Source organism: Glycine max, chromosome 2 (genome assembly GCF_000004515.6).
Source record: "Glycine max cultivar Williams 82 chromosome 2, Glycine_max_v4.0, whole genome shotgun sequence".
NCBI lineage: Eukaryota > Viridiplantae > Streptophyta > Magnoliopsida > Fabales > Fabaceae > Glycine > Glycine max.
The window spans coordinates 919,076-930,005 of record NC_016089.4 but is presented as its reverse complement, the minus strand read 5'-3'; the positions used below and the strand labels follow the sequence as shown (position 1 = coordinate 930,005).

The following is a 10,930-nucleotide window of genomic DNA, read 5'->3' as shown; positions in this document are numbered from 1 at the left end:
TTGGTTGGTCCAAACTGTTATGAATTTTATAATTCTAAATTAATTAATTAGTGTAGACTACATATTATATTTATCGTTTATATTAGTTATTTATATTTATGTCTCAATAAAAGTAGTTTAATTTGGTGAGTTTATTGGACCATCATAAAAAAATAATATAAACTTGATAAGAGGGAATCAATTTGGCCCGGTTAAAATCTAAAGCAAGATTGTGGTCTTGATATACCAAATCAAAAATTGTATTCTCTCGTTTATTTATCTGATTAGAAACACTTAAGATTCCAAAAGAAAAACGATGATTTGATTAAGGAAGAACACAAAATCAACCGTTTCTTAGACTAATCAATACTGACAGCTTATCATAAAAACTCCTCCTGATAATTTAAGATAATATGTTTTTGGTGTTTATTGGTATTTAATTAAGATGGCTAAAATGCTCACTAGAAACTCCTTCAAATGAGCAAGCAGGTTGAAACCATTACGAAGTACCCTCAACGCTTTCACGATGTTGGGCCAAACATAAGAAGGTCATGATCCCCTCACCACTTCCAACACTAAAGTATTTCACAAATACTTATGTTGTAATACCTTAACCCAGAACTTCTCTAGTGAGTTTTCCCAACAACGCTGTATTTGCTTGGCGCGAATCTCTCACGCCCAAACCCCCCTTGGATTATAGGTTTGCACAACGTCTCCCACCCCACAAGAGACCATCTGCGAGACACCCCATCCTTTGCCCATCATGGGAAACAATCAGAGGAAAAGGGAGGGCTTCAAGAAGAAGAAGAGGTCATGACCACCTTTAGGAGGGTGGTTTTCACAAAGGTTATTTGCGAGACAGATTGTTTGGAAGCAGTAAAAGCAATCCACGAGGCGAATTCTGATATGGCAGACTTGCATACTCACAGAGATATTCTGAGTGCAATTCATGTTGTGACTTACAGGGAATGGTAGCTAGAGATTGTTGTTGTTCCTCAAGAGCCAAATACAGTTGCTAATGCCTTAGCATCAAATGGAATTAGTTTAGCCTTTGATAGTTTCTCAGTGTAGTTCTATTTTATTTTTTTTCCTTACTTTACCAAAAAAAGATAAGTGTAATTGTGTTTAACTAGTGTGATTGGTTCATGCCCTCCCGATCCAATTGTGTTTTGTTTGGAATTAAAAACAAATATAAGAAAATAAAATTATTAAAAATGAAAAAATAAACATTTTATTAATTATTTAAATATTTTTCTCTATAAATTAGAATAACTATCTTGAAGAATAATTTTTTTAATTGTCATTCTTTAAAGATAGCATTTCGTTGGAAAATACTAAAATACCAGTAGAGGATAAAAGCAAAATGTTTTAGCTTTTTTATTTGGTTCGAAAAGAAGTGTGAAAAAAATGTTAAATAATTCTTATATCTTTTAGGATTTTTTTTTTGACGAAAAATCATTCAGGATTGTTATATAAATAATTATTTTTTTCCTTAAAAAATACTCCTCGTCCTATATAATATTGTTGATTCATGTTATTCTGTTTCGTTCTCCCATAATGAACATTTACTTTTATATAATTAAAATTCATGATAAATAATTTTTTTTTGAATATATAAATTATATTTTAATTCTATAATGAATAACTCAAATCCTTAAATAATATTATTTTTAAATTGAAATGGGTAGGTGATTATGAAACATAAATAGATAAAAAAAAAGAGTGCAGTTATTACTCGCTAATGAATCGAAATAAAAAATTTATTTTATAAAGATATGTCGTCTAAAATATAAAAATATCTTATTTAATATTTTTAGTATTAAATTTTCAATAAACATTTAAGGATAATATTTGCCTGGCAGATTTTATGGAAAGGAGTATGAGAACTAAGAAAAGAATGTATGAAAAAATGAAAAAAAAAACTAGATAAAGATTTCAGAAAAATGTAAAAATATAAATATGTAAAAGAATAAAATTCAATAATTTATAATAAGACATAAATTTTAAGCAGGCAAATATTAACTAATGTATTAAAAAATTAGTTATTAAAAATATATTTTTTTATTAAATAAAAAATTGCGTTATTGATAATTTTCTTTTTACGTTTTCTTATAATTTATATAATAAATATTTTTTATTTCTTTAATTAATATACCTAAAGATCCTTTATTTAAGTATTTGTATACTAAGATAAGTAAATGGTTGAGCTTGAGCAGTAGTCAGTAGGCACAACAAGTCTTATCGTTCGGTGGGGACACCCACAGCATTAGGTGCAGATGATAGCGTTAAAACGACGCATCAAAGGAATCTTAATCAGTTCTCAACACGTACTACTATGACTCATAGATGGCAACTTTCTATTATGTCAGACATAACTAGCTTGATTTTTAAAGGCATTAATTAAAAATGAATTTATATTATCTATATTTATTTTATGATAAAAGTATTATGAATATTTTTTTGCTGAGAAATATTATGAATAATTATTAATTTACTTGTATAATTTTATTTTTTAAAATAATTTGAAGCTTATATATTATTTATTTTTTTATTTATTTTATATCTATATGTTTCATAAAATATAATTAAAAATCATAATTAATGTAATTATTTTAAAATCCCAGAATTCCTTCAATTTTCTGGGTTTGGAAAAATGTGGATTTAAAAAAAAATTATGATATGTTAGAAATTTCTTACAATAATCATATACGTCTTACACAGATAGATAAGTAAAAAAAAATAAGTAAATAAATAGATATAAAGGAAATAAAATAATCAGAATATGACTCTTAACCCGTTGTGCGAGGGGTTATTTGAATTTCATAGGAATGATTTGCTGACTTGTTACTTCTAATACTCGTTGAATGGTCTTATAGTGTTGATGCTATATGCTTGCATATGTCTTGTTTAGTGGTCATGCTTGATATGCGTTGATTGTCCTCCAATCGTATTGTTATATGTTGTTCTGATAAGCTATTTCTATTACTATGCAATATGTTAATTGATTCTCTTATGCCTAATTATATTGTTTATGTTGGTGACATACTACATGTTAATTAGGTAGTGTTAATTTCGGACACTAAATTGTTAAAAGAGGAGAGAAAATGTAACATCCAAAAAATAAATTATATTTTTTATAATAGAAAATTGTTCAACATGAATAGAAAACATTTCAGTAGTTTAATATTTAAATAAATTATATTGTTTAACATGATAGTTTTATCTTATATTTATATTTATATTTAAGATAAATAAGGCATGAGACGATATGGATTAAGATACATTTCAGTAGTTGAACTTAAAGAATTTCATAGTTAAACGCGTTTGGCTTAGAGTAATTATGGGATGAATGATATTTTAAAAAGTTTTTCATAAAGTAATGAGTGGGGACAAAATACACTAAAAAATCTTGTGTTAATTTGTAGGAACAGATAATAATCATAGAACAGTCGAACAGTGTCAAAGATAGTTTTCGTTGTTTCAAAAAGGACTACTATGAAGACTTTTGACCACTGAAAGATTCTAATCAATAAGAAAGTTGAGTGAAACAACATCGTGTGAAGTGCCTAGAGTGTGAGTTGTTGAGACATAAAAAATTAGGAGTATTACAACAAACCTCTCTCATAGTACAGTGTGGTTTAGGACAAACTAGGCAAAAGCGGTACGCATGTAACACCTCAAACGAATCAATCTGGAATGAGAAATATCTATAAGTTGTGTAAGTATGAGACTGTATAATTTAATATGACTTAAAAGAATTAATTGGTATTATCTATATTAACAAGATACATATAGTTTTTGGTAGTCTATCATTTAAGAACTCCACAGTTAAACGTGTTTGACTTAAAGTAGTTATGAGATAAGTGACATTTTGGAAGTTTTTAAGAAAACGTGAGTAAGGACAAAATACTTTGTAATGTCTCATGATGGTTTGTGGGGACAGCCAATTATCTTGAGAGCAAACAAGCAGTGTTAGAGCTAGTTGTCGAGATCTTGGAAATGATTACTTACGGAGGATTTTGAGCAACAAGGATGTCAAGTGAAGTGTCATCATATGAAGTGTCATAGTGTGAGAGTCGTCGAAAAACCGATAATCAAAAGCGTTACACCCACAACTTAAAATTTGTACATCCATCACTACCCAAATCAAGGAATACCTTCAGACATCATTGAGAGGCCAAATGTCATAATTACAATGATTAAAAACAAGCAAGAAAATGAGGAGAGTGAATGAAAATAAAGATATACATTTATATAAAAAAAAAAAACTTGTTCCCGTTTGATATGCAAGAAAATGAGAGGAAAAAGTGATGAAATTCACTTAAATATTGCTTATTCTCAATGTTAAATAGATAAAAGGATAATAAAAAAAAAACACTCTTATTTATATGCATTTTTTTATTTGAGATGTCAATGTCATTTTATATATGCATCTATTATTTTTTATCACTTTTTTCACATTCTAAAAAATTATCTTACTTTTTACTAATTTATTTTGCTTCTTAATTTTTTGGAAGAGTCATCATTATCTTTCACCTATTAGTTCTCATAATTTTTCACATTGTCCCTTAGATGTTAGATTGATAAGATCTAATATCTAAGATATTAGTATCATACCATCCCCAAGACATTAGGTTGATCACACCTAAGATCTAAGGGATTAGTAAGTCACTTTCATAATTTAAACAAGCATATTTGATTTTTTGTTTTTGAAAACAAATCCCACCACCACAGTCCGACCTATGATCAAATTGATTTGATAAAAAAAAGCAACACCCTTCATTACAAAAACAAATTGTAGTAAAAATATTCTTTAAAGTGTAAATAATTGATTTTTTTTATAAAAAAAATACAATGATTTGAAATACCTTAAACGTTATAAATAAGATTGAATCCTTATAAGGTACAATATTCTTAAATATGAACAACTAAGAACACTAAAAATATAACAAAATTAACTAAAAAAAACAAAGTCTTCAAGTTTTTTCAGTTTCAACTGTTTTGTCCTTGTTTTTTTAAAAAACAACACTTTAAATGAAATACAATCCTAGTAAGTAAAATATTATTTTTCTAAACTAACATGGTATAAATTTTTGGGAAAGCATGATAATTGATTCTTGCATGAAATGATCCATGTGCGGTTATAACAAATTAGATATCGTAATATTACTGTGAGATCTTGCGTGAAATTGATTGAGACTTTGTCATTCATGTTTGTGTCTAATATATATATTACTTATATAGATATATATTAAATTCATTATATGTATATTTGCATGAACCCATTAGTAAATTACTGATTCTAGGTCCCACTAGTGTGTATTGATTTTATATTATAAATATTCTTTAATTATATATGTCTATATTCTAATTTATGTACAAGTGCAATATTGTGTTATGTTAATTAATAGTTGTCATATTGTATTACTGTTAAAGTATGAACGTGAAGATTGTTATTAAGACTTAGTGTTTGAGAATTAAATCCACTACTGATATAAGAGATTACATGTTTCTTTATTATTGATTTGAATATTTGAGATGTTAAAGTCGAAATGTTTTTTTTTTTATTGAGAATGTTATGTGAATAAATGGTGGTTGGATTAGTTTGATTTTATTGGTGTATATATTTATGATATTTTATTTTAAATTTGTTATGAGTATTATGGTTGAGTTTTTTCAGTTATCATGATGGTTGAGAATAATATTATTTGTAAATTTTTTTAAAAATTTGTTTTACTCGTTGAGATTATATTTTATTAGAAGTTTTATTTTCTGAGTATAAAGGAGAAGTTGTTGAAATAGAGGAGACTTGTAAACTTAATTTTCTTTTAAGTAATTTTGTTATACTTCTCGTGTTCTCCTTATATGTGAATATTTAAGACTATTGTAGCTTATGAGGATTCAATCTTATTTATAACATTTTAGGTATTTCATACCATTGTAGTTTTAAAAAAATAAATTATTTATGTTTTAAAGAATATTTTTGTTACAATTTATTTTTGTAACCAAGAAGGAGCAATACCCATAAATATAAATCAGTGGGGTAAAAATTTATATTATACATTATTTTTTAATTACATTTCAAATTATAAAAGCAATTTATTGGTATATATATTTTATATTAATAAAAACAAAAAAATTAGTGGGGGCAAGTGCGCCTAAAGCATGTTAGCTGGATCCACCACTTGGTTTGATATTTAATTAGTCACACTTAAAATTTCTGGTTCTTCCTCAACAATATATTCTAGGGGGATCGAATTCTACCATATAAACTCAACAATATTTTCTTGCTATTCAAAGGAGTGCAAAAATGACAATGCTATTCACTAAAAAAGAGCATTATCTACCTACTAAGGTTAACCATAAAATGACAATGTCCTTAAAAATCATATAAACGGTGTTTTATGATTGAATAATAATATAAAATTATTTTATATTTTCATTACATAATTATTAAATTCTTATTAAATTTACATTTTACACACATATATATATATATATATATATATATATAAAATGTAATATAATTTTGTTATATCAACCGTTTATTTTTTAATCTATGATTACGGACGTATTTGATTTTCTAAAATGCATCTATTTAGAAAAGTGAAATGCTATATTCATAACTGAAAACATGTTTAATCTTTTTTTTTTTTTTTTTTTTTACATTTAAAAGTTCAATGAAGAATATTGTTTATAGAATTGAATCTTCACTTTTTAAGAATTTATTATATACTTCAACCCTACATATTTATTGGTTTGGTCAATTTCTGTCCAATACATACTCAAGATTTTCAATTTTCTAAACATATTTTATTGAGTAAATAGTGATATTTATTCATGAAAATGTGTTACAGTGACAAATTAATTTCTTAAAAAAATAAAAAAATATAAATTTAGTCTGTATAATAAGTATAACAAATTAGTATTATCGTTAAATTTATGAGATATTTTATTGTTAAATTGTAATATTTAAGAATTAATTTAACAATAAATTATATTTTTAAAGATTAATTTAATATTAACTTATAATATTTAAGGATTATTTTATCATTAAATTATCGGTCGAACCAATTTGTCTAATTTGTTAGGACTAAATTAAAAAAAATTATCTTCAAAAACTAATTTATGTTTGATACTCTCATCAAACAATTTCACTATATAGCCTATTATAATACCTAATAATGATCAAAATCACAAGTTCAAAAAATAATACTAGACAGTACAGTAATTTCTCACCCTGCTCCTCCCCCTTCAATTTAGAATTAGCACTGCCATTGAGGGAACTGAAAAGGTACAATTATTTCACAAGTTGAAGTTCAAGATACATTACGACTGACTAAAAGCCTCAAAAGCAAAAACCATATTAACTAATTAACCACACATGACACATCTACAAATTAAGTTGCACAGTGAAAATCAAGTTAAAGAGAGACACATATATAGCTTAAGGTTTCTGAATATAGAATATTACAATAACATCTAGCAAGCTAGCCATGGTCACATGAAGAGACCCGTTTGTCAAAGTGAGAGGCTGAGGTCAATACCCTTTTCTGCAGCATCTTCCTTATCACAGTTTTTGCTCTGAGATGACGCACTAGGTTCCAAAGAGTTTCGGCACCGAGCTTGCTCATCAGCGAAATCCTCAAGCTGAAACGTGGGTTTCCAAACTATATTTTCTTCCTTGGCAGTGATAATCTTACCCCTCTTGCTCTTGCGGTCACCTGACCTCAGACCCATCCACCGATCACGTGTGTCGCGGAAGTTTCTCACCAGAGCAAAGAACGTCTCCATTTTGGTCTCCTCCTCCTCTTCATGTTCTTCTTCGCGGCAAATTAACTTCCTCTTCTTGTTGCTGTTACTCTCACCCATCTTTGCCGTGAATAAAAAATTGAAGGGAAAGAACAAAGGAAGGTTCGGTGAAAAAGAGAGGGTTCATGCAGTTTTTGAGAAAATAAGGAGACAGCACGCAGTTTCTTGGTTGCTTCCGAGTTAATTAAGTGATGAATATAAGGCCAACATGGATAATGGCTCTCCATCATGAGAAACTTTGGCCAATATTATTTAAGGAATCTAAATGACCAATATGCCACAACACTAAAACTTTGTGCTTCAGTGTACCAAGTCAAAGCAAGTCTTTGTATTATATACAAGTTCTTCAATAAATTATAATTAAACAAATGTTTTCTCGATCCCACCGATTTGTTGCACCAATGGTTCAAATAAAAAAGAAAATAATACTCGGATACCCTACGTGCTAAGTGACGTGTAGTGAAAGAGAGATAAAAGAGAGAAAATAATAAGTATTATGGGTGATAATATGATGTGATGAAAAAAAAGAAAAAAATAATTAGTATTAATTATGGGTTTTGAAAATTTTGAATGTTCTGATAATAAAACTGGTATTATAAATATGTCACTTTAATTTATTTTAAGTAAGATTTTGTATTTGAATTTTATAAATGAATAAAATATAGTTAATAATAGATATTTTATTAAAAATTATTAGTCTAATTTTTAAGCTGAAATTAGTTATCCACATGTTAATGAATTCTTCACACCTGTGATGGTAATTAAAAAAATCACTCATATTTGAGTAGTGTCAAATCTGTTAGTTTTTCAATTTTCAATTTAACTTTTTATCTAATAAAATATAATTATGTAGTTTCATAATAGTTTCGTATTAAATCTCTTAGCGCTAGCTAACTAGCTTTGTTTGGAATAACAATAGAGAGGGTATATTGTTTATTTTTGTGGTTGTATTATATAGTTACATATGGATGATGCAATTAATAGAAATATAGTGGATATAATTAACCTTATAAAAGTTAGAGACTTTAGAGTTTAGGTAAATAGTAAACGGGAGGTTTGTGTTTTGGCATTGCTCGATGGGGTGACGTCGCATCATGACAACACCCATATTAGTATTACGTTTCTTTTCTTGAATATAAAAGGAAATAAAAATTGACTTAGATTAGTTCATTTTCACCCTAGTCAATATAATTTTTTTTTTATTGTTAAGCTATACATCCAAATAAGTCAACAACCCAAGTCAATAGAAAATAATTAACCACGCTTATCATCAAGCTATTCTAAAAGAGTGTACCGGTATGTCTACGTTATCAAACTACCAAAGTCGAGAAGTAACAACTGTATTTTCATTAATTATATTTTATACTTGAAGAAAACTTATATAGGTGTAATATTTTTTTATGTTATCTTTACATTTCCTTTTACTAGTGTTACGTAACTAAAATTATATTTTTTGTAAGAAAAAAAAACTAAAATTATAGTTTTATGAATAACTATGTTTTTTCCATTGAATTTTTTTCAGGTTTTTAATTTTAGTTTTTTTAAAAAAAAAAAAATTAACCAGTCTTAATTTCTGATATTTTTATCTATTAATATTTTAATATCTATTGTGTGAAATAATTTGTTATTTTTATTAGAAATGATTAATTAAGTTGTATATTTTGATTATTTATCTCTTGAAAAAACTATAATATATTAATGCCTAAAATATGTTTTTGGATGTTCGTAAAATTATCAAAAAATTTCCGCTCATTAAAACATGTATGCTCCTTGTCATTATAAAATTAAAATATATTATTTTTTTATCATCTAAAATTAAACTCAATTGATTAATATCACTCTCTCATTGGCCCAATTTTTAGCTACTACTCTTACGAATTTTTGGTTAACAAATCCCACAAAATACAAAAAGACTACCACAAATTTTCAAATCTTTCTTTCTTAAATTTTTAATAGTATTTTGAATGAAGTCTAGGAAAGAGGAGTTTGAAAATTTGGAGCGATTATTTTTCAATTTCGTCGGGTTTTTAATCCACAAAAATCAAAATAATAATATGAAAATTAATGACTTTATTTTACAAAAATAGTAATAAAAAAAACAATTTACCTTGATAGAGTTGTTTTACAACAATTTATCCTGTCAAAATTATTTTCTAATGCACATTTTTATCTTGTAACAAGATAAATCATTTTGAATAGTATTTTTAATGTTCATTATTTTTTAGTTTTTATATCGGTTATGTTTATAACTAATATAAAAAATATTATCTATATCACATGAAAGTGTTACTTAAGATGATACTTCCTTCCACAATACAAAAATTTATTAGAAAATAATTCTTAAAAGATAAATTGTTCTCATATAATACATTTTGGTGATTTGTTAAACTTCATATATCTTAATATTTTGTATGTATTAATTTATAGATAACTTCATATATCTTAATATTTTGTATGTATTAATTTATAGATAACTTATTTCTCATTACAAACGTGTTTTTATCTTATATATAATTGATTTTTATAATAGCATCATTAATTTCTATTAAATTAAAAAATATAATTTAACATATTTAGTATTTTTATTACTTAAATTTAACTTTATTGTGCAATGCATAGATACTAGTTTACAAAAATGGTAGTAGTAATTTTAAAAGAAAATATGAGGAAAGCTAACACTTATTGTGAATTTATTTATTGAGCATGTTTTTTTAGCTCTCCTTTTGTTTTTGAAAAAAAGGCTTTTTCTCCACTTACAATTCTCTTGAAGCATCATAATGGCTAAAGAAAGTGTTATGTGTTTGTAATATTTAGGTGTTCATATTCATAAGAAATGAAGTTATAGTACATCATATTCAGATTTTAGATATAAACTTGTAGTGGGTAGATGAGAGATGCCTTTTGAGTGGCTAGATTCCTTATGCTACCTTTATCTTTAACTTTGCACAGCCTTCCATGCCATATTCGTGCGACATCCATCTATAAATAATGTAGCAATATGAACTAGAAACTTTTTTTTTTTCTTTCTGAATAAGCCGCTCTAAAAAAAACAAGTGTTATGCTAACCTTCATTGTCATCAATCCACAAGTCATGAACCTCCAAGTTGTTCTTATTATTAATTTTTTTCCCTATAGTCTT

The 10,930-nt window shown here is 26.5% G+C and overlaps 1 protein-coding gene across 1 annotated transcript; it reads right to left on the bottom strand.

Moving 5' to 3' along the window:
- Positions 1-7,226: 7,226 nt before the first annotated feature.
- LOC100527824 (NPR1 interacting domain-containing protein) lies at positions 7,227-8,012 on the bottom strand. The gene has a single exon (NM_001251074.2). It carries the CDS (start codon positions 7,849-7,851, stop codon positions 7,501-7,503), a length of 351 nt encoding a protein of 116 aa, NP_001238003.1. The 5' UTR covers positions 7,852-8,012; the 3' UTR covers positions 7,227-7,500.
- Positions 8,013-10,930: the final 2,918 nt, after the last annotated feature.